A 25,888-nucleotide genomic window follows, 5' to 3' on the forward strand; every position below is an offset into this window, starting at 1 on the left:
AACATTTCACATGTGTTGTCACAACTCATTGCAAGGGGAATTGAGAATGTATCCTATATGACTCCACTGGCAGAGGTGTCTTGGAAGCTTGTCCCTAGTTTCCTCCAGACTTTGTGCCATGTGCCTTTTCTTTCTGCCGATTTTGCTTTGAATCCTTTAGCTATAATAAATCATAACCACAAGTATGACTATATGCTGATTCTTGTGAGTCCTTCTAGGAAATCACTGAACATAAGAGCAGTCTTAGGGATAGTCCCCCAACAAACATATGGGGAATTTGCAAAAAGATTTACTTCTAGTTGCACACTTTTCTGTGTCATTTGAATTTTGTATCATGTGTACATATTACGTCTTTAAAAATAAATACTTTATACAAAGGAGAAGAATTAGCAGAACAACTAAGTCACCTGTGAATGAAACCAAAAAATATATTAGAGAACCACAAAAGTGTACAATGAAACCTTCTTATATTCCAGATGAGGAAGCCCAAAGAAGGTAAGGGACTTACCCAAAGTTACCTAGACAGTCATTACAGATACAGGACTCAAATCCTTGCTTTCCTGTTTCCTAGTGCTCCTTCCTCTAAGTCATATGGTCCCTTTTCCTATATCTGTCACTTCTTCTACCTTATTGCTCTCCTCTATATGTCTTGAAGGGGCCTACTTTCATGCTGACTACATTTCTCAGATTCCTGGATTTTCCATGCAGTGAATATGTGCAGAGTTTCTTCCAAAACAGTTAGTCCCATAGAAACTGAACCCAACAGGTACAGAAAAAAGAAAATGAAGAAAATCCTATTGGTAGCTTTCTTGAAGGAGAGAAAAAAGGGAAGGGAATGGTAAAGAAAAAGTCCTAGGCCAAATCACAGTCCCCTTCCTAAGTCCTCATACCCTGGCAAGGGGGTTACATCAGGGTTATAGGAATCTATCCCCCACCACAGGACAAGGAAGCTGAGCAGGACCAGATAGTTCAGACACGCCTTCCATTTCTTCCTATCCTCTCTCAAAACCCTTACAAAGGGGGAAGATGCTTACGTGCTCCAGGAAGCATGGTCCTATCTCACTGAGGTGGGGGTCATCATTGTTGTACTGTTTCTCCAGGTCTCTCACGAAGCCCATCTGAAACCTGTAGATGTCTTCAATGTTCCCAAAGATTACCTTCAGTTGCTCATCACTGAACATGTCCCTTCTCTTCCGGCATTGCTTCAGGTAGCCCTGCACACAAAGGAAAAAACCAGGATGAGGATGTTCCTGACTCCATCAGGGCTTTACCATTTATTAAGCACTAGGAAGGTTCACTCCTACTTTATGAAATAGACAGGGAATAATCATTTCTGTTTTTCATATGAGGAAATTGAGGTTGAAAGAAGGACGTCACTCTACCAGTGAGTTATTAGGAAAGCTGGATCACAAGCAAAGTTCTTCAGAGTACAGAATCCAGAGTATAGAACTTTCCCCTCCATTCTCTATGACAAGGATCCCAAAAGTCATAGGGCCCTTTCTCAGAAGCTGCTTAAGCACATTTTTACTCATTTTAGTAGTCATTGATTTAGCTAGATCCATTAACATCTCAAAAGTCCCCATTTCTTATAGGACCAATCCAAAATGTATTAATAACATTGACAACAATTTGGAAACAGAAGCCAAGTCAGGAAAACTTTGAATTAACAAAGCCAAACCATTCCTTAAAGAGAATGTCTTAGCCATCTAAGATAGCTGAGTAGCAGAGATCATTTTGATGAGCTTGGACAACAAGTCCACAAGTGCCCAAGCATGGTGTTTTTAACAGAGTAAGTGCTCAGGATACATTCATGAATAAACAGACTAATTAATACAGCTAGCCATTGATGAAAGGGTAGATTAAGTGAAAGAGATTCTTGATCTGATAAGACAGTACTAAGATAATACAACCAGACTCAGGGCACACTGTAAGTCAGGGTAAAAAAGAAATAAAAAAGAAAAAAAACACCATCTTCCATTCTGAACCAATTGGTGTAAACTTTTAATGGCCACTGTGCTCATTAGAAATCATTAGCACATGAAAATGTTCTTGGTGAGACTAAATTATGGTCACTTACTTTCATCTAAATGTTAAATGTGATTTTTGTAACACCTTAAGTGTTGAAGCCCTAATGAGAAACATTGTACTGACTAACAACTGTCTACACCTCCACTTTGTCTCCTCTTAACACAGCTTCCAATGTAACCATTCATCTCAGCATACCCCAAGAAGATCCTCATTCCTGGCTTCAATGCCCTTTACAAAATCTCACTTCTGTGATCACTTCTCACTCTCCAATTCAGCCATTAAATACTAAGTGTCTTTCAACAATTTGCAAATTAATAGTCTGTGCCTGTGTTGACATGTATATAACTAATGGCTACTGTTCTCTTTGGCTGACATGCTCAAGATGTCCTGTATTCATTCATATTCAATTCCTGACCAGGAAAAAGATGCCCTCTATTTCCAGAATACCCTAAGTGCTACTTCTTTTACTGAAGTAGCTCCCAAAATTCTGCCTCCCTAGAAAGCATTCCTTGACTGAGGGATAGAAGAATAAACTACCTGACAGAATGTAACTCCCAGGGTTTGCTTGCTTCTGTCTCCCTCCCCCATCTCTCTCTCTCTCACCCTATCACCTTTGGAAGTGTATTAGCTATAGTGGAGAAAGGAAAGCAGTGAGCATATCATCTGGCAGGAACTTTTCCATCTCGACATTAGGGGAAGGGACAGAGATTTCCTCATCCCACTCCCAGTGTTCCTCCCTAAGATAGGCCTGTGAGCACAGCTGGAAAAAAATGGTAATGTCACATCAGCATGTCATTTCTGCATAAGTAGTAGGTACTGGTAAGTAGCCACACTGGAAGACATAAGAAACCAGCCTGGATAGCTCATTCAACCTCTGAAAAGCCAGTTCAGAAAATACTTAATAGCTCTGTTCACTGCTCCTATTTGAAAGGTCTCAGGGAAATAACAAATTAGCAACACATTCCCAAAGTATAGCAGGGATGCTAGAGCTTAACACCACTGTGGAATATAACAGAAATGAAAAAGAAGGAAAAAAGTGAGTTCTGGTAAAGAAAGAACTGGTAGAGATGTCAGTGTAGCTTCTTAATTTCCTAAATAGGCTATTTATTGCCATTATCCAGAACATAATTTTCTTTCTGTTAGATTATATGTGTTGTATCAAGGGAATATTAGCTATATACGAGGAGAAATGTAACTGCCCATAGGATGGAGGGACTCTAGAGTGTTGTGTCAACTATTTTTCTTAAAAGCTAATGCTAGATATAAATATATTTTGGTGCATTTAGCTTGATGGAATATCATACAGCTATTAAATATGATGATTAGGAAGACTGTCTAAGTCTCTTCAACAAATGGTGTTGGGAAAATTGGACAACCACATGCAGAAGAATGAAACTGGACCATTTTCTGATACTATACATAAAAATAAACTCAAAGTGGATGAAAGACCTAAATGTGAGACAGGAATCCATCAAAATCTTAGAGGAGAAAAGAGGCAGCAACCTCTTTAACCTTGGCTGCAACAAATTTTTGTTAGACATGTCTTCAAAGGAAAGGGAAACAAAAGCAAAAATGAATTATTGGGACTTCATCAAGATAAAAAGCTTCTGTACAGCAAAGGAAACAGTCAATAAAACTAAAAAGCAACCTAAAAGATGGGAGAAGATATTTGCAAATATCTTATCAGATAAAGGGCTAGTATCCAAAATCTATAAAGAACTTATCAAACTTGACACACAAAAAAACCCCCCAAAAATCCAGTCAAGAAATGGGCAGAAGACACGAATAGTCATGTCTCCAAAAAAGACATACAAATGGCCAACAGACACATGAAAAAAATAAAAATAAAAACCACAATGAGATACCACATCACACCAGTCAGAATGCTTAAAATTAACAACTCAAGAAACAACAGATGTTGGTGAGGATGCAGAGAAAGGGGAACCCTCTTACACTGTTGGTGGGAATGCAAGCTGGTACAGCCACTCTGGAAAACAATATGGAGGTTCCTCAAAAAGTTGCAAATAGAGCTACCCTATGACCTAGCAATTGCACTACTAGGTATTTATCCAAAGGATATGAACATAGTGATTCCAAGGGACACATGCACCCCAATGTTCATAGCAACAATGTTCACAATAGCCAAAATATGGAAAGAACTCAGATGTCCATAGACAGATGCATGGCAAAGAAGATGTGGTAGATATATACAATGGAATATTACTCAGCCATCAAAAAGAATGAACTCCTGCCCTTTGCAATGCTGTGGATGGAACTAGATGCTATTATGCTAAGTGAAATAAGTCAAGAGAAAGAAAATACCATATAATTTTACTCATATGTGGAATTTAAGAAATATAATAGATGAACATAGGAGAAGGGAAGGAAAAATAAAATAAGATGAAAACAGAGGAGACAAACCATAAGAGACTCTTAACTATAGAAAACAAACTGAGGGTTGCTAGAAGAGAGGTGGGTGGGGGGATGGGGTAACTGTGTGTTGTGCATTAAGGAGGGCACTTGATGGAATGAGCACTGGGTATTATATACAACTGATGAATCACTGAATTCTACCTCTGAAATTAATAATATACTATATGTTAATTAAATTAAATTGAATTTAAATAATTTTTTTTAAAAAAGGAAGACTGTCTAGAAAAGAGAGGGAAGATGGCAGCAGAGTAGAACTACAGGCTCCTCTTGTCCCATGTACACTAGATAATTTTCAAATTTCCCTAAATACCCAGACATTGACCTGAAGACTGACAAATCAAACTCCACAACTAGGAAGATAAGAAGCCACATCAAAGAAGGTAGGAAGTGTGGAGGCATGGTTTACGGAAAAACCAGACTGTGGGTGCTGTGGAGGGGAGGAAGCAGTGGTTTCAGAGAAGGGTGAGAAAGAGTGGAACACATAGGGGAATGCAGAAGGAGAAATTTTCCCAAAAGCCATTGGCTTGGAAAACAAAAGGGGCTGGTGGGCGCCTGGGTGGCTCAGTTGGTTAAGCGACTGCCTTCGGCTCAGGTCATGATCCTGGAGTCCCGGGATCGAGTCCCACATTGGGCTTCCTGCTCAGCAGGGAGTCTGCTTCTCCCTCTGACCCTCTTCCCTCTCGTGCTTTCTCTCTCTCATTCTCTCTCTCTCTCTCTCAAATAAATAAATAAAATATTTTTAAAAAGGAGGGGCTGAATTTTGCCAGTTCTTGCAACCACTGGGACATAAGGCCTGGAGATTTAAAGGTCAGTGGGCTTGGCTAAGATAGAGCTTGGAGAACACTGCCCTGTTCCTGGACAGAAGGCAGGCAAAAAACCTAGGGCATAAGGCATGGAAACAGTGATTTGAAGAATGCCTGGGGCACACAGTGGGGAGATTATTTGTTCTTCTTAGAGCTTCCTGAGAGGCAGCATTCACCGAGACACCTCTCCAGGAACAAAAGAGCTGGTTGGCACCATTTCCCTGCTCTGCCCCTCAGCATAAACACAGAGCCACCTACCAGAAGCAGCACAGCACTGACAATGGCTGCCTAACTTGCTTACAACAATCACACACCCCTGTGCTCTGGCGAGACTGCCCTTCTCAGTCAAACTTGCCTTAGTCCCAGTGCAGCAGGCACCTCCCCCAGAAGACCAGCAGAAACCCTTGCCCACACTACATGTCTAAAGCCTGCTGTTTAAAAGGTCAGCATACTTGGCTGGGATAGAGGCAGAAGAGCACTGCACTATTCCTGGGGAGAAGACAGGCAAAAAGCCCAGAGGCAAACAGCATGAAAAGAACTATCTGAAAAACACCTGAGGAACACAGGAAGGAGATTATTGGCTCTTCTCTGAGAGGCAGCATTCATGGAGACACCTCTCCGGGTACAAAGGAGGTGGCTGGCAATATTTTTCTCCCCTCATCCTCAGCATAAACCCAGAGCCACCTGCGAGAAGGAGCCCAGTGCAGACACTGGTTGCCTAACTTGCTTATACCAAGTCCCACATCCCTGTGCTTTGGCAGAACGGCCATCTTCAGTCAAGTTTGCCTCAGTCCCAGCATGGCAGGCCACTCCCCCAGAAGATCAACACAAATCCTGGCCTACACCATGTCTCCCAACCAGAGAGTTCTGCAAGGCCTCAACTCTCATGGAAGTAATATCAGGTCTCATTTCACAAGGAGACCAGAGCACACCTAGTTAAAACTAGCCATACACAGGCCAAGGACCAAACACTGCCCACTGCAGACAAGGAGAGCCATTGCAAATGACTGGCCTGAAGGACAGTGCAGCCAAAACACAACAGGACAGGACACTAAGCACACACCAGAAACATTCACTGAAGCACCAGGCCCTGAACATTATATGACCTGTTCTTCAAAAAGCCATTACTTTCAAGAGCAGGGAACATAATGAGCTTTTCTAACACAGAAAAGAAGGCAGAGAAATAGACAAAATGCCAAGATGGAGGAATTTATCCCAAATGAAAGAACAGGAGAAGGCTGTGGCTGGAGATCTAAGTGAAACAGATGTAAAAACAAACAAACAAACAAACAAACAAAAACATTCCTGATGGAGAATTAAAAGCACCAATCATAAGGATACTCTCTGGGCTTGAGAAAAGAATGGAAGACTTCAGGGAGGCACTTCCTACACAGAAAAAAGATTTAGAAAACAGTCAGAAATGAAGAATGCAATAACTGAAATTGGACATAAGCTTAATGCAATAAACACCAGGCTGGAAAAGCAGAGGAATAATTAGTGATACAGAAAACAAAATAATGGAAAATAATCTGAACATGAGAAAGAAGAATTATGCTACATGAGAATACAGAGGGAAGACAGTGACACCATCAAACATTATAGCATTCATATTATAGGAGTTCCAGAAGAAAAGAGAAAGGGGGCAGAAAATTTGAGAAATAAGAGCTAAAAACGTACCTAATCTGGGGAAGGAAATAAACATCCAGATCGAAGAGGCATAGAGAACTCCCATCAAAATCAACAAAAGCAGGCTAACACCAAGACATATTGTAATTAACTTGGCAAAATATAGTAATAAAGAAAAACTCTAAAAAGCAGCAAGACAAAAGAACTCCTTAACTTATAAGGGAATATCCATAAGGCTATCCAGAGATTTTTCAACAGTAACGTGGCAAGCCAGAAAGGGGTGGCATGATATATTCTACATGAGGAATAGGAAAAAACTGCAGCCAAGAATACTCTATCCAGTAAGGTTATCATTCAGAATAGGAGAAATAAAGAGTTTCCAAGACAAACAAAAACTAAAGGAATTTGTGAACACTAAACCAGCATTGCAAGAAATATTAAAGGGGATTCACTGAGTGGGGAGAAAGCCAAAAGTAAAAAAGACCAGAAGGAAACAGAGACAATCTACAGGAACAGTGACTTAAGAGGTAAGGAACAATAAAATAAAATGAAAACAGAGGGGGAGACAAACCATTGCATACAGTGGCACTAAATTCATATATTTCAATAATTACTCTGAATGTAAACAGACTAAACATTCCAATCAAAAGACATAGGATGTCAGAATGGATAAAAAAAGAACCATTGATATGCTGCTTACAGGAGACTCATTTTGAGCCAAAGGCACGTCCAGATTGAAAATGAGGGGATGGTGATAGGTATTAAGGAGGCACATGTGATGAGTGTTATGTGTAACTGGGTGTTATGTGTAACTGATGAATCATTGAACACTACATCAAATAACTGATGATGTATTATACAGTGGGTAATTGAACATAATAAAAAAAAAAGAAAGAAAATGAGGGGATGGAGAAGAATTTATCATGCCAATGGACACCTAACGAAAGATGGAGTATCTACTCTTATAACAGACAAACTAGATTTTAAACCAAAGACTGTAATAAGAGATGAAGAAGTATACTATATCATAATAAAAGGGTTTATCTAACAAGAAGATCTACAATTAAAAATATATATGCTCCTGGGCACCTGGGTGGCTCAGATGGTTAAGCATCTCCCTTCAGCTCAGGTCATGATCCCAGGGTCCTGGGATCGAGTCCCACATCGGGCTCCCTGCTCCTTGGGAGCCTGCTTCTCCCTCTGCCTCTCTCTCTCTCTGTCTCTCATTAATAAATAAATAAAATCTTTAAAATATATATATATATATATATATATATATATATATATGCGCTCCCAACATGGGAGTAGCCAAATATATAAACCAATGAAAAACAAAATGAAAGAAACTCATTGATAATAATACAATAACAGTAGGGGAAATTAACACTCCACTCACAGAAATGGACAGAACATCTAAGCAGAAGATCAACAAGGAAACAAGGGCTTTGAATGACAACCTGGACCAGATGGACTTCACAGATATATTCAGAGCATTTCATTCCAAATCAGCAGAATACATACCCTTCTTGAGAGCACATGGAACATTCTCCAGAATAGATCATATACTGGGTCACAAATAAGGTCTCAACAGGTACCAAAAGACTGAGATTATACCATGCATATTTTCAGACCACAGTACTTTAAAACTTAAAGTCAACCACAGGAAAAAAAATTGGAAGGATCACAAACATGGAAGTTAAATAATATCCTACTAAAGAATGAATGAATCAACTAGGAAATTAAAGAATAATTTAAAAAAAATACATGGAAGCAAGTGAAAATGAAAACACAACAGTTCAGAACCTTTGGGATTTAGCAAAGGCAGTCCTAAGAGGGAAGTATATGGCAATACACACCTTTCTCAAGAAACTAGAAAGTCTCAAATGCACAACCTAACCTCACACCTAAAGAAGCTGGAAAAAGAACAACAAATAAAGTCTAAATCCAGCAGGAGAAGAGAAATAATAAAGATTAGAGCAGAAATCAATGATATAGAAATAAAAAACACAGTACAACAGATAAATGAAATTAGGAGCTGGTTTGTTGAAAGAATTAATAAGACTGATAAGCCCCTAGCTAGATTTATCAAAAAGAAAAAAGAAAGGACCCAAATAAATAAAATCATAAATAAAAGAGGAGAGAACACATCCAACACCACAGAAATACAAACAACATTAGAAGAATATTATGAGAAATTATATGCTAACAAATTAAGCAACTGGAAGAAATAGATACATTCCTAGCAACATATACACAACCAAAACTGAAACAGGAAGAAATAGAAAATTTGAACAAACCCATAGCCAGCAAAGAAATTGAAGCAGTAATCAAAAATCTCCCAAGAAACAAGAGTCCAGGGCCAGATGGCCTCCCAGAATTCTACGAAATCTTTAAAGAATAATTAATATGTACACTTCTGAAACTTTCAAAAAATACAAATGGAAGGAAAACTTACAAACTCATTATACAAGGCCAGCATTACCTTGATCCCCAAACCAAAGACTCCATCAAAAAGGAGAATTACAGACCAATAGCCCTAATGAACATGGATGACAAAATTCTCACCAAGATACTAGCTAATAGAATACAACTTTACATTAAAAGGATTAACAATGACCAAGTGAGATTTATTCCTGGACTGTAAATTTGGTTCAACATCTGCCAATCAATCAATGTGATACATGAAAGTAATAAAAGAAAGGATAAGAATCTAAGAATCATATGATTCTCTAAGTATATGCAGAAAAAGCATTCCTTCTTGATAAAAACTCTCCACTGTCTAGGGAGAGAGGGAACAAACCTCAATATCATAAAAACCATATAGGAAAAAAAAAGTGAATATCATCCTCGACAGGGAAAAACGAAGAGCTTTTCCCCTAAGTTCAGGAACATGACAGGAATGTCCATTCTCACCAATGTTGTTCAGCACAGTACTGCAAGTCCTAGCCTACACAATCAAACAAAAAAAAAAAAAAAAGAAATAAAAGGCATCCAAATCATCAAAGAAGTCAAACTCTCACTCCTTGCAGATGACATAATACTCTATGTAGAAAACCCAAAAGGCTCCACCAAAAACTCCTACAACTGATACAGGAATTCAGAAAAGTTGCAGGATATAAAATCAATGCACAGAGGTCAGTTGCATTTCTATACACTAAAAATGAAGCAGAAGAAAGAGAAATTAAGGAATCAATCCTATTTACAATTGCACCAAAAACTATAACATACCTAGTAATAAACCTAATGAAACAGGCAAAGGATCTGTACTCTGAAAACTATACAATACTTATGAAAGAAATAGAAGAAGACACAAAGAAATGGAAAAACATTCCATACTCATGGACTGGAAGAACAAACATTGTTAAAATGTCTATGCTACCCAAAGCAGTCTACACGTTCAATGCAATCCCTATCAATATACCATCAGCATTTTTCACAGAGCTGGAACAAACAATCCTAAAATTTGTATAGAACCAGAAAAGATCCCAAATAGCCAAAGGAATGTTGAAAAAGAAAACTGGAGCTGGTGGCATCACAATTTTGGATTTCAAGCTGTATTACAAAGCTGTAAACATCAAGACAGTACGGTACTAGCACAAAAACAGACACATAGGTCAATGAAACAGAATAGAAAATGCAGAAATGGACACTTAACTCTATGGTCAACTAATCTTTGACAAAGCAGGAAAAAACAGTCTCTTCAACAAATGGAGTTGGGAAAATTGGACAGCCACATGCAGAAGAATGAAACAGGATGACTTTCTTACACCATACACAAAAGTAAACTTAAAATGGATGAAAAACCTCAATGTGAATCCATCAAAATCCTAGAGAAGAGCGGCACCTGGATGGCTCAGTCATTAAGCATCTGTCTTCGGCTTAGGTCATGATCCCAGGGTCCTGGGATTGAGCCCCACATCAGGCTCCCTGCTCACTGGGAAGCCTGCTTCACCCTCTCCCAGTCGCCCTGCTTGTGTTCCTACTCTATCTCTCTCTCTGTCAAATAAATTTAAAAAATCTTAAAAATCTTAAAAAAAGTCTGGCGAGGGCGTGGAGCAAGATGGCAGAGGAGTAGGAGACCTGGGTTTCTTCTGGTCTCAGGAATTCAGCTGGAGAGGGATCAAACCATTCTGAACACCTACAAACTAAACAGGAGATTGAAGAAAAGAATAGCAACTCTCTGAACAGAAAAGTGATCACTTTCTGGAAGGTAGGACGTGTGGAGAAGTGAATCCGAGGCAATATATGGGAGGACAGACGGCAGGGGAGGGGGCTTCCATCCGCTGCTTCTGGCAAGTGATAGAGCAGAGGAGCACAAAATCGGAACTTTTAGAAGTCGGCTCTGCTGAGGGATGTCGCTCCAGTGGCTAAGCGGGGAGTGGAACACTCGCAGGAACAGTGTGGTCTCAGGACCCTCGGGGTCACAGAAAGACTGGGGGTGCCTGAGTGCAGAAGAGCTCCGAGGAATCAGAGGGGGAAGCCGGATGCAGAAACGGAGCCAAGGCGCGGGCTCTCAGCTCGGGGTCGCAATAAACTGTGATCCGGGGCAGTCGGGCCACTGCTCTTCCAGCAGGGACCCAACAATTGGCAGATCCGGGGAGACTCCCCTTCCTCCCCTGGGAGGAGTGGCACAGGAGCACACTGCAGGGATCTGCTTGGTTTGGAGACTCCACACGGGGTCGTGTGTCAGAGATAGAAATGCTAGGTCACAGGCTGGGTGAGCACAGAGTGCGGCTGGAGACTGGGGAGACGGGAGTGACTGACTGCTTTTCTCTGGGAGCGCACTTAGGAGTGCGACCCCGAGGTCTCGGCTCCTCCCAGGGGTGGAGATTCAGAGGCCGCCATTTTCACTCTTCTCCTCCAAAGCTGTACAAAAAGCTTGCAGGGAACAAAAGCATCCAAGAGCAAACCTGAGCAGATTACTTAGCCCAGACCAGCAAGGGTGGGGCAATTCCACCTCCAGCAGACATTTGGGAACCACAGCAACAGGCCCCTCCCCCAGAAGATCAGCAAGACAGCCAGCCAAGACCAAGTTTACCAATCAACGAAGACAGCAGAACTCCAGCGCTAGGGGAATACTGACATAGAATTCATGGCTTTTTTACCATAATTCTTTAGTCTTTCAAAGTTAATTTTTTTACATTTTTTTAATTTTTCTTTTTCCCTTTTTCAACCAATCTTATCAATCACTTTTTTAAAAAAATCTTTTTTTATTTTTCATTTCTAGAGTGATATTTTATCCCTTCATACTAATTACCTTTATTTTTGGCATATATATATATATATATATAAGTTCTCCTCTCTTTAAAATTTTGAGATACGGTTTCTTCTAACAGATCAAAGTATACCCTAAATCTCTACTGTATGGCTTTGTTCTAGTCTCCTGCATGATCACATTCTCTCCATTTTTTTTCTTTTTTTTAAAAACCTCTTCTTTCTTTTTTCAAAAAAATCTTATCAATTCCTTTTATAAAATCTTTTATAATTTTCATCTTTACAATCATATTGCATCCCTTCATCGTATTAACCCTTATTTTTCTACATATATAAGTTTTTCTTTAAAATTTTCGGAGGCACTTTCTTCTAACAGACAAAAGTACACCCAAAATCTAGTGTGTGGCACTGATCTATGCACCAGCCTGATCATATCTGATATTGTTTTTTTTTGTTTTGTTCTGTTTTTGTTTGTTTTTAACTATTTCTTTTTTTTTCTTTTTCTTTTTTCTTTCTTTCCCTTTCTTTCCCCCCAGTTAGAGGTCGTTTCTGTTTGTTTAGAGTATATTTCCTGGGGACGTTGTTACCCTGTTAGCATTTTGTTCTCTCATTCATCTATTCTCCTCTGGACAAAATGACAACATGGAAAAAATCATCTCAACAAAAAGAACAAGAGGCAGTACCGACTGCCAGGGACCTACTCAGTACAGACATTAGTATGATGTCAGAACTAGAGTTCAGAAGGATGATTTTAAGGATACCAGCTGGGCTTGATAAAAGCATGGAAGTTATTAGAGAAACATTTTTTGGAGAAATAAAAGAACTAAAATTTAACCAAGTCAAAATCAAAAAGGCTAATAATGAGATGCAATAAAAAATGGGGGCTCTGCTAGGATAAATGAGGCAGAAGAGAGAATTAGTGATACAGAAGAACAAAAGATGGAAAATAAAGAAGCTGAGAAAAAGAGATAAACAACTACTGCATCACGAGGGCTGAGTTCAAGAGATAAGTGATACCATAAGATGAAAAAACATTAGAATAATTGAGATCTCAGAAGAAGAAGAAAGAGAGAGACGGGCAGAAGGTATATTGGAGCAAATTATAGCGGAGAACTGCCCTAATTTGGGGAAGGAAAAAGGTATCAAAATCCAGAAAGCACAGAGAACCCCTCTCAAAATCAATAAAAACAGGTCAACACCCCGACATCTAATAATAAAACTTATGAGTCTCAGAGACAAAGAGAAAATCCTGAAAGCAGATTGGGAGAAGAGATCTGTAACCTACAATGGTAGAAACATTAGATTGGCAACAGACTTATCCACAGAGACCTGGCAGGCCAGGAAGGACAGGTATGATATCTTCAGAGCACTAAACGAGAAAAATATGCAGCCAAGAATACTATATCCAGCTAGGCTGTCATTGAAAATAGAAGGAGAGATAAAAAGCTTCCAGGACAAACAAAAACTAAAAGAATTTGCAAAAACAAAACCAGCTCTACAAGAAATATTGAAAGGGGTGCCCTGAGCAAAGAGAGAGCCTAAAAGTAACATAGACCAGAAAGGAACACAGACAATATACAGTAACAGTCACCTTACAGGCAATACAATGGCACTAAATTTATATAGTTCAATAGTTACTCTGAATGTAAATGGGCTAAATGCCCCAATCAAACGACACAGGCTAACAGATTGGATAAAAAAAACATGACTCATCGATATGCTGTCTGCAAGAGACTCATTTTAGACCCAAAGACACCCCCACATTGAAAGTGAAGGGGTGAATACAATTTACCATGCTAATGGACACCAAAAGAAAGCTGGGGTAGCAATCCTTATATCAGACAAATTAGATGTTAAACAAAAGACTGTAGGGCGCCTGGGTGGCTCAAATGGTTAAGCGTCTGCCTTCGGCTCAGGTCATGATCCAAGGGTCCTGGGATCGAGTCCCGCATTGGGCTCCCTGCTCCTTGGGAGCCTGCTTCTCCCTCTGCTTCTCTCTCTCTCTCTCTCATGAATAAATAAATAAAATCTTAGGGAAAAAAAAAGACTGTAATAAGAAATGAGGAAGGACACTATATCCTACCTAAAGGGTCTATCCAACAAGAAGATCTAACAATTGTAAATATCTATGCCCCTAACATGGGAGCAGCCAATTATATAAGGCAATTAATAACAAAAGCAAAGAAACACATTGACAACAATACAATAATAGTGGGGGACTTACCACCCCCCCGACTGAAATGGACAGATCATCTAAGCAAAAGATCAACAAGGAAATAACGACTTTCAATGACACACTGGACCAAATGGACTTCACAGATCTATTCAGAACATTCCATCCCAAAGCAACAGAATACACATTCTTCTCTAGTGCCCATGGAACATTCTCCACAATACATCACATCCTAGGTCACAAATCAGGTCTCAACCGGTACAAAGAGACTGGGATCATTCCCTGCATATTTTCAGACCACAATGCTTTGAAACTAGAACTCAATCACAAGAGGAAAGTCGGAAAGAACTCAAATACATGGAGGCTAAAGAGCATCCTACTAAAGAATGAAAGGGTCAACCATTAAATTAAGGAAGAATTTAAAAAATTCATGGAAACAAATGAAAATGAAACACAACTGTTCAAAATCTTTGGGATACAGCAAAGGCAGTCCTAAGAGGAAAGTATAGAGCAATACAAGCTTTTCTCAAGAAATAAGAGAGGTCTCAAATACACAACCTAACCCTACACCTAAAGGAGCTGGAGAGAGAACAGCAAATAAAGCCTAAACCCAGCAGGAGAAGAGAAATAATAAAGATCAGAGCAGAAATCAATGAAACAGAAACAAAAAGAACAGTAAAACAGATCAACAAAACAAGGAGCTGGTTCTTTGAAAGAATTAACAAGATTGATAAACCCCTGGCAGACTTATCAAAAAGAAAAGAGAAATGACCGAAATCAACAAAATCATAAATGAAAGAGGAGACATCACAACCAAAACAAAGAAATACAAACAATTATAAGAACATATTATGAGCAACATTTATGGGCCAGTAAATTAGATAACCTGGAAGAAATGGATGCATTCCTAGAGATGTATCAACTACCAAAACTGAAGCAGGAAGAAATAGAAAACCTGAACAGACCTATAACCACTAAGGAAATTGAAGCAGTCATCAAAAATCTCCCAATAAATAAAAGCCCAGGGCCAGATGGCTTCCCAGGGGGAATTCTACCAAACATTTCAAGAAGAATTAATACCTATTTTTCTGAAACTGTTACAAAAAATAGAAATGGAAGGAAAACTTCCAAACTGTTTTATGAGGCCACCATTACCTTGATCCCCAAACCAAAGACCCCATCAAAAAGGAGAAATAAGACCAATATCCCTGATGAACATGGATGCAAAAATTCTCACCAAAGTCTAGCCAATAGGATCCAACAGTATATTAAAGCATTATTCACCACGACCAAGTGGGATTTATCCCTGGGCTGCACGGTTGGTTCAACATCCACAAATCAATCAATGTGATAGAATACATTAATAAAAGAAAGATCAAGAACCATATGATCCTCTCAATCGATGCAGAAAAAGCATTTCACAGAGTACAGCATCCTTTCTTGATCAAAACTCTTCAGAGTATAGGGATAGAGGGTACATACCTCAATATCATAAAAGCCATCTATGACAAACTCAGAGCGAATATCATTCTCAATGACGGAAAACTAAGAGCTTTCCCCCTAAAGTCAGGAACATGGCAGGGATATCCACTATCACCACTGCTGTTCAACACATTATTAGAAATCCTAGCCACAGCAATCCGACAGCAAAAAGAAATAAAAGGCATCCAAATTGGCAAAGAAGAAGTCAAACTCTCACTGTTTGCAGATGATATGATACTTTATGTGGAAAACCCAAAAGACTCCTCTCCAAACCTGCTCGAACTCATACAGGAATTCAGTAAGGTGGCAGGATATAAAATCAATGCACAGAAATAAGTGGCATTCCTATACACCAACAACAAGACAGAAGAAAGAGAAATTAAGGAGTCAAACCCTTTTACACTTGCATCCAAAACCATAAGATACCTAGGAATAAATCTAACCAAAGAGGCAAAGAATCTGTACTCAGAAACCTGTAAAATAGGAAAGAAATTGAGGAAAACACAAAGAAATGGAAAAACGTACCATGCTCATGGATTGGAAGAAAAATATTGTGAAGATGTCAGTGCTACCTAGAGCAGTCTACACATTCAATAGAATCCCAATCAAAATGCCATCTACTTTTTTCAAAGAAATGGAACAAATAAACCTAAAATTTGTATGGAACCAGAAAAGACCTCGAATAGCCAGAGGAATGTTGAAAAAGAAAAGCAAAGCTGGTGGCATCACAATTCCAGACTTCAAGCTCTATTACAAACCTGTTATCATCAAAACAGTATGGTACTGACACAAAAACAGACACATAGATCAATGGAACAGAATAGAGAGCCCAGGAATGGACCCTCAACTCTATGGTCAACTCATCTTTGACAAAGCAGAGAAGAATATCCAATGGTGAAAGGACAGTCTCTTTAACAAATGGTGTTGGGAAAATTGGACAGCCACATGCAGAAGAATGAAACTGGACCACTTCCTTACGCCACACACAAAAATAGACTCAAAATGGTTGAAAGACCTAAATGTGAGACAGGAGTCCATCAACATCCTAAAGGAGAACACAGGGAGCAACCTCTTCGACCTCAGCCGCAGCAACATCTTCCTAGAAACATCGCCACAGGCGAGGGAAGCAAGGGCAAAAATGAACTATTGGGACCTCATCAATATAAAAAGCTTTTGCACAGCAAAAGAAACAGTCAACAAAACCAAAAGATAACTGACAGAATGGGAGAAGATATTTGCAAATGACATATCACATAAAGGGCTAGTATCCAAAATCTATAAAGAACTTCTTAAACTCAACACCCAAAGAACAAATTATCCAATCAAGAAATGGGCAGAAGACATGAACAGACATTTTTCCAAAGAAGACATCCAAATGGCAAACAAACACATGAAAAATGCTCAACATCACTCGGCATCAGGGAAATCCAAATCAAAACCTCAATGAGATATCACCTCATACTAGTGAGAATGGCTAAAATTAACAAGTCAGGAAATGACAGATGTTGGCGGGGATGCAGAGAAAGGGGAACGCTCCTACACTGTTGGTAGGAATGAAAGCTGGTGCAGCCACTCTGGAAAACAGTGTGGAGGTTCTTCAAAAAGTTGAAAATAGAGCTACCATACGATCCAGCAATTGCAGTAGTGGGTATTTACCGCAACGATACAAATGTAGGGATCTGAAGGGGTACGTGTACCCCGATGTTTATAGCAGCAATGTCCACAATAGCCAAACTGTGGAATGTGCCACGATGTCCATCGACAGAAGAATGGATAAAGAAGATGTGGTATATATATACAATGGAATATTATGGAGCCATCAAAAAGAATGAAATCTTGTCATTTGCAACAATATAGATGGAACAGGAGTGTATTTTGTTGAGCGATATAAGTCAATCAGAGAAAGACATGTATCATATGACTTCACTGATATGAGAAATTCTTAATCTCAGGAAACAAACTGAGGGTTGCTGGAGTGGTGGGCGGTGGGAGGGATGGGGTGTTTGGGTGATAGACATTGGGGAGGGTATGTGCTATGGTGAGTACTGTGAATTGTGCAAGACTGTTGAATCACAGATCTGTACCTCTGAAGCAAATAATACATTATATGTTAAAAAAATAGAAGAAGAAGAAGATAGCAGCAGGGTAAGAATGAAGTGGGGGAATCGGAGGGGGAGATGAACCATGAGAGACAATGGACTCTGAAAAACAAACTGAGGGTTCTAGAGGGGAGGGGGGTGGGAGGATGGGTTAGCCTGGTGATGGGTATTAAAGAGGGCACATTCTGCATGGAGCACTGGGTGTTATATGCAAACAATGAATCATGGAACACTACATCAAAAACTAATGATGTAATGTATGGTGATTAACATAACATAATAAAAAAAAATCTTAAAAAAAATCCTAGAGAACACAGGCAGCAACCTCTTTGAACTCAGCCACAGCAACTTCTTGCTAGACAAATCTCCAAAGGCAAGGGAAACAAAAGCAGAAATGAACTGCTGGGACTTCACCAAGATTAAAAGCTTCTGCATAGAAAGGAAACAGTCAACAAAACTAAAAGGCTACCTATGGAATGAGAAAAGATATTTGCAAATGACATAACAGATAAAGGCCTGGCATCCAAAATCTATAAAGAACTTCTAAACTCAACACCCAAAAAACAAATAATCCAGTCAAGAAATGGGCAGAAGACATGAACAGACCCTTCTCCAAAGAAGATATATAATTGACTGACAGACACATGAAAAATTGCTCCACATTACTTGTCATCAGGGAAGTACAAATCAAAACCACGGTGAGATACCACCTTACACCACTTAGAATGGCTAAAATCAACAAGACCGGGAACAACAAATGTTGGCTTGGATGTGGAGAAAGGGGAACCCTCTTACCTGTTAGTGGGAACGCAAGTTACGGCAGCTACTCTGGAAAACAGTATGGACATTCCTCAAGAAGTTAAAAATAGAGCTACCTTATGACCCAGCAATTGCACTACTGGGTATTTACCCCAGAGAAACAGATGTAGTGAAATGAAGGGCCACCTGCACCCCAATGTTCATAGCAGCAATGTCCACAACAGCCAAACTGTGGAAAGAGCCAAAATGTCCTTCAAAAGATGAATGGATAAAGAAGATGTGGTTCACATGTACAATGGAATATATTACTCAGCCATCAGAATGGATGAATACCCACAATTCGCATTGACATGGATGGAACTGGAGGGGATTACACTAAGTGAAATAAGTCAGTCAGAGAAAGACAATTATCATATGATTTCACTCATATGTGGAACATAGGAAATAGCACCCAGGATCTTAGGCGAAGGGAGGGAAAACTGAATGGGAAGCAATCAGAAAGGGAGACAAACCATGAGAGAGTCCGGACTCCAGGAAACAAGCTGAGGGTTACAGAAGGGAGGGGGGTGGGGGGTTGGGGTAACTGGGTGATGGGTATTAAGGAAGACATATTTTGTGATGAGCACTGTGTATTAAACGCAACTAATGAATCACTGAACACTACATCAAAAACTAATGATGTACTATATGTTGGCTAAATGAACATCATAATAAAGAAAAAAGACTAATGCCAGTGTATGTTGGAGAGAAAAAAAATAAACAGACTGAGATGAGAGAATAAGAAAAATAATAGGAAGATGTTACACCACTGCAGGAGAGCAGCTTTCGATTGTGAGCCCTGTTTTCAGAAGAAAATGAAGAAAATAGTACAGTCAGAGGGGAGTAAGAAGGGTAGACAGGGGCCTTAAAAACAACACAGGGCAGAAGGAGCAAAACAGGTCTGTGGCTGTTACTGTCAAACATGCTTCAAAATCCTGTCAGATGCTACCCCACTGAATTTCAGTAAGAGAGAATAGGGTGATATGAGAGTAGTGTGAAATGACTGAACAGAGGCAGTATCTGGGAGCCTCACTTCTGCCTCCTAGGAGTAAAGTAAGGCATGAGTGAGAAGACAGACCACACAGTAGTTAAGAGTACTATGGGAGTTTATCAAATCAATCATAATTGGTATAAATTAGCCCTGGCATTGCCATGGTAACAGTTAAGGAAGGTTGCCTATCTATTTCACTCTGTTCTTGAACTGACAAGAGTTGATCTAAAAGGCTAGATCTAGTGGGTTGAGCTAAAATTAGTGCCTTGATATGGGATACAAACCATAGCCATTATCTCCAGGGAAGATCCCAAAGAATACAGGGAAGTAAAATAGACCAAAGAACCTCTGGATTACCTAGGGTTTGGGAATTCCTTTAGGGAGAGGCCTGCACAAGTCTGCGTCTCAGTGTCTCCATCTCTAAAATGCATATATCAGAAAAGAGTTCCAGGGCCCCTTTCAGCTCTGACTTCCAGAGATTTCATATATTGTTTTGTGTGGAAGCCTGAGGCCTGACAGGGGACTTAATAAACATCTTGAAAATTATTTTAAGAAAATTAGGGGATTATGATCATGGTTGTCCTAATCATAGCTGTATCCCAGAGTTTAACAGTACCTGGAATATAGTTGCTGCTCAATAGATATATGTTGAATAACTGCAAAATGACTAGCTCTTTTCATGCTAATGATGATAAAAGCAAAATTAGAAGCAGAATGTTTATACTGGTGGGTTTTTTCTTTTCTTTTTTTTTTTCCTTTTTGGGCCAGGGAATCCTTTCTTAAAATGAAACAAAACAATTAAAAAAACAAGAGGAAAACAGGAAGAAGATATTGCAACATGGAAAACTGACAAGGGATTAATACCTGGAATATACAAGGAAATACTGTAAATCAGCAAGAAAGCAAAATATATAAGAAACTATAGGAGAATGGGTAAAGGATAGGAACAGGGCCTGGGGTGTCCAGGTAATACCAGGTGAATAGATAGGCATAGGGTAGCCAGAAACCCCTGGGATGGTCACTTCAAGCTGCTGAACTGCCTTATCCTTATACAAATATTACCATTTACAATGTGTTATTTGCTATATGCACACAGAAATGAAAAGACAACTGGGAAGCATCAGGATAGGTAATTTACAGAAAGGAAAACCCAAACAGGTAATAAGTTTGGAAACCCCAGGCTTAAGCATATCAAATGGAAATCACTACTCAGTCAGACCTAAGGAAGAATTTCTTAATGTTAACAGGTATGAGACACTAATACAAATGACTGAGGAAAGGTAGTCCAGCTTCTCTGGAGGAATTTGAGAACAGAATGTATTTCACAGGTATGGGATGATTGAGATTATGTTCCTTAAGAGAGGCATACTAGGCAACTTTATAAGGCATCTTTAGCTTTGCTTACCCTGTTGTCTCAGTTTCCCTGATTATACAGTGAGTTCTAAGGTTACAAGAGGTAATAACACCAATCACTGTTCAAGGTGACCTAGAAGTGAAACAAGGCTATTTTATTCCTTTTCTTTAGAAAGAAAAATGTCATCTTTTGCAAAGAACTCATTAAAAGCTCTTTACTGGCCTCACAGAATGACTCTGATAAAAAATACTTTATTTCCTATTTTCTCATTTGTAAAATGAAGGTATTGTAACTTAAATGTTTGTAAAGCATTTTCTGTTCCCAGGAGTAAATATATATGTAATATATATGATATATATAATCTATAATATTACAATTATAAAATTATAACATGATATATATCCTATTTATTCATATATGCCACATATATTATAGATATATAGATTAAATAGAGTAAATATATAAAAATAAATACATATCGGGCACCTGGGTGGCTCAGTTGGTTAAGCAACTGCCTTCGGCTCAGGTCATGATCCTGGAGTCCTGGGATCGAGTCCCGCATCAGGCTCCCTGCTCAGCAAGGAGCCTGCTTCTCCCTCTAACCCTCCCCCCCCATGTACTCTCTCTCTCTCTCATTCTCACTCTCTCAAAGTAAATAAATCTTTAAAAAAATAAAATAAAATAAAAATAAATACATATCTATGTATATGTATAGTTTTTAATAGTGACTTTTTTTCATACTGAATGCAGTGTCTCCCATTTCCTTTTCAAAAGCACAAGATTAGGAAGTATTTAGAGGTCTCTCTTTTTTTTATTTTATTTATTTATGTGAGAGAGAGAATGAGAGATAGAGAGCACGAGAGGGAAGAGGGTCAGAGGGAGAAGCAGACTCCCTGCCGAGCAGGGAGCCCGATGTGGGACTCGATCCCGGGACTCCAGGATCATGACCTGAGCCGAAGGCAGTTGCTTAACCAACTGAGCCACCCAGGCACCCTAGAGGTCTCTCTTAATTTTCAGAAAGAGAAGATACACCATATGAACACATTCATGCCTGATGTTAACACAATCATGCCTGAGTAAAACATGCCTTCATGGGTACCAAGAAGAAAACAGCAGAAAATGCAAAAGTAACCTGGGGGTGGGGGTGCGGAGCAAGATGGAAGAGGAGTAGGAGACCTGGATTTCATCTGGTCTCAGGAATTCAGCTGAATGGGGATCAAACCATTCTGAACACCTACGAACTCAACAGGAGATCGAAGAAGAGAGTAGCAACAACTCTCTGAACAGAGAAGCGACCACTTACTGGAAGGTAGGACGTGTGAAGTGAATCCGAGGTGATATTCGGGAGGATAGACAGTGGGGGAGGGGGCCTCCGCCACTTCTGGCAAGTGATAGAGCCGCGGAGCACAAAACTGGAACTTGTAGAAGTCGGCTCCGCTGAGGAACGTCACTCCAGTGGCTAAGCCGGAGATGGAAACCTCGCAGGACAGTGTGGTCTCAGGACCCTCGGGGTCACAGAAAGACCAGAAAGAGTGCAGCAGAGCTCCCAGGTATTGGAGCGGGGAAGCCAGCTGCAGAGATGGAGCTAAGGCGCGGGCTCTCAGCTCAGGGTGGCCATAAACTGTGATCCGCGGCCCAGTCAGGCCACTGCTCCTCCAGCAGGGACCCAACAAGCAGCAGAGCTGGGGAGACTCCCCTTCCTCCCCGGGGAGGAGCGGCGCGGGAGCACACCGCAGGGATCTGCTGGGTTTGGAGACTCCACATGGGGTCGGGTGCCAGAGATAGAACCGCTTGGTCACCGGCCAGATGAGCACGGAGTGCGGCTAGAGACCGGAGAGATGGGAGTGATTGACTGCTTTTCTCTGGGGGCGCACTGAGGAGTGGGGCCCCGAATTCTCGGCTCCTCCAGGCGGAGATTGGGAGGCCACCATTTTCACTCTCATCCTGCAAAGCTGTACTGAGAGCTTGCAGGGAACAAAGGCTCCAGAGAGCAAACCTGAGCAGATTGCTTAGCCCGGACTCACAAGGGTGGGGCAATTCCACCTCTGGCAAAGATATTTGGGAACCACGGCAACAGGCTCCTCCCCCAGATCAGCACGAACAGCCAGCCAAGACCAAGTTTACCGATCAAGGAGAACGGGAGAACTCCAGCGCTAGGGGAATACTGCACATAGAATTCATGGCTTTTTTTACCATGATTCATTAGTTTTTTAAAGTTAAATTTTTAACTGTTTTTTTTTAATTTTTCTTTTTGCCTTTTTCAACCATCTTATCAATTCCTTTAAAAAAAAACAAACGTTTTTATTTTTCATTTTTAGAGTCATATTCTATCCCTTCATAGTAGTTACCCTTATTTTTGGCATATATATATAAGTTGTTCACTCTTTAAAATTTTGAGATACAGTTTCTTCTAACAGATCAAAATATACCCTAAATCTCTAGTGTATGGCTTTGTTCTAGTCTCTTGCCTGATCACATTCTCTCCCTATTTTTTTAACCTTCTTCTTTCTTTTTTCAAACAACTTATCAATTCCATTTATAAAATCTTTTATAATTTTCATCTTTACAGCCATCTTACTTCCCTTCATTGTATCAAACCTTATTTTGTACCTATATAAGTTTTTCTTTCTTTACAATTTTAGGAGGCACTATCTTCTAACAGACCAAAATACACCCAAAATCTAGTGTGTGACACTGATCTATGCACTAGCCTGATCATATTTGATCATATTCTGTTTTTTTTTTGTTTTGTTCTGTTTTTGTTTGTTTTTATTGTTTTCTTTTTCTTTTACTTGCTCTTTCTTTTTTTTTCTTTCCCTTTCGTTTCCCCTGGTTTCAGGTCTTTTCTGATTTGTTTAGAATATATTTTCTGGGGACGTTGTTAATCTGTTAGCATTCTGTTCTCTCATTCATCTATTCTCCTCTGGACAAAATGACAAGATGAAAGAAATCACCTCAGCAAAAAGAACAAGAGGTAGTACCATCTGCCAGGGATCTACTCAATATGGACATTAGTACGATGTCGGACCTAGAGTTCAGAATCATGATTTTAAAGATACAAGCTGGGCTTGAAAAAAGCATGGAAGTTATTAGAGACACCCTTCCTGGAGAAATAAAAGAACTAAAATCTAACCAAATCGAAATCAAAAAGATTATTCATGAGGTGCAATCAAAAATGGGAGCACTAATTGCTAGGATAAATGAGGCAGAAGAGAGAATCAGCGATATAGAAGACCAAATGATGGAAAATAAAGAAGCTGAGAAAAAGAGAGATAGACAACTATTGGATCATGAGGGCAGAATTCGAGAGATAAGCGATACCATAAGATGAAACAGCATTAGAATAATTGGGATCCCAGAAGAAGAAGAAAGAGAGAGACGGGCAGAAGGTATATTGGAGCAAATTATACCAGAGAACTTACCTAATGTGGGGAAGGAAACAGGCATCACAATCCAGGAGGCACAGAGAATCCTTCTCAAAATCAATAAAAATAGGTCAACACCCCGATATCTAATAGTAAAATTTATGAGTCTCAGAGACAAAGAGAAAATCTTGAAAGCAGCTCAGGAGAGGAGATATGTAACCTATAAAGGTAGAAACATTAGATTGGCAACAGATCTATCCACAGAGACCTGGCAGGCCAGAAAAGACTGGCATGATATCTTCAGAGCATTAATGAGAAAAATATGCAGCCAAGAATACTACATCCAGCTAGGCTCTCACTGAAAATTGAAAGAGAGATAAAAAGCTTCCAGGACAAACAAAAACTAAAGGAATTTGCAAACATGAAACCAAACCTCCAAGAAATATTGAAAGGGGTCCTCTAAGCAAAGAGAGAGCCTAAAAGCAGCATAGACCAGAAAGGAACACAGACAATATACAGTAACAGTCACCTTACAGGCAATACAACGGCACTAAATTCATACCTTTCAATAGTTACCCTGAATGTAAATGGGCTAAATGCCCCAATCAAAAGACATAGGCTATCAGATTGGATTAAAAAACAAGACCCATCAATATGCTGTCTGCAAGAGACTCATTTTAGACGCAAAGACACCCCCACATTGAAAGTGAAGGGGAGGAAAACCATTTACCATGCTAATGGACACCAAAAGAAAGCTGGGGTGGCAATCCTTATATCAGACAAATTAGATGTTAAACAAAAGACTGTAATAAGAGATGAGGAAGGACACTATATCCTACTTAAAGGGTCTATCCAACAGGAAGATCTAACAATTGTAAATATCTATGCCCCTAACATGGGAGCAGCCAATTTTATAAGGCAATTAATAACAAAAGCAAAGAAACACATTGACAACAATACAATAATAGTGGGGACTTTAACACCCCCCTGACTGAAATGGACAGATCATCTAAGCAAAAGATCAACAAGGAAATAACGACTTTCAATGACACACTGGACCAAATGGACTTGACAGACATATTCAGAACATTCCATCCCAAAGCAACGGAATACACATTCTTCTCTCGTGCCCATGGAACATTCTCCAGAATTGATCACATCCTAGGTCACAAATCAGGTCTCAACTGGTACCAAAAGATTGGGATCATTCCCTGCATATTTTCAGACCACAATGCTTTGAATCTAGAACTCAATCACAAGAGGAAAGTCGGAAAGAACTCAAATATATAGAGGCTAAGGAGCATCCTACTAAAGAATGAATGGGTCAACCAGGAAATTAAAGAAGAACTAAAAAAAATTCATGGAAACAAATGAAAATGAAAGCACAACTATTCAAAATCTTTGGGATACAGCAAAGGCAGTCCCAAGAGGAAAGTATAGAGCAATACAAACCTTTCTCAAGAAACAAGAAAGGTCTCAAATACACAACCTAACCCTACACCTAAAGGAGCTAGAGGAAAAA

At 39.6% G+C, this 25,888-nt stretch overlaps 1 protein-coding gene across 13 annotated transcripts in view; it reads right to left on the reverse strand.

Moving 5' to 3' along the window:
* ARHGEF9 (Cdc42 guanine nucleotide exchange factor 9) overlaps positions 1–25,888 on the reverse strand; it is a 233,675-nt gene that overhangs the window by 80,687 nt on the left and 127,100 nt on the right. For all 13 annotated transcript variants that reach the window (XM_073885843.1, XM_073885852.1, XM_073885849.1 and 10 more), the window contains one exon: positions 1,035–1,214. In XM_073885843.1, coding sequence (XP_073741944.1) covers positions 1,035–1,214 — 180 coding nt within the window. The remainder of the gene's footprint in view (positions 1–1,034; positions 1,215–25,888) is intronic.

The sequence above is a fragment of the Callorhinus ursinus genome, unplaced genomic scaffold (assembly GCF_003265705.2).
Source record: "Callorhinus ursinus isolate GAN/ISIS: 27379988/994484 unplaced genomic scaffold, GSC_fseal_2.0 scaffold66, whole genome shotgun sequence".
Taxonomy (NCBI): Eukaryota; Metazoa; Chordata; class Mammalia; order Carnivora; family Otariidae; genus Callorhinus; species Callorhinus ursinus.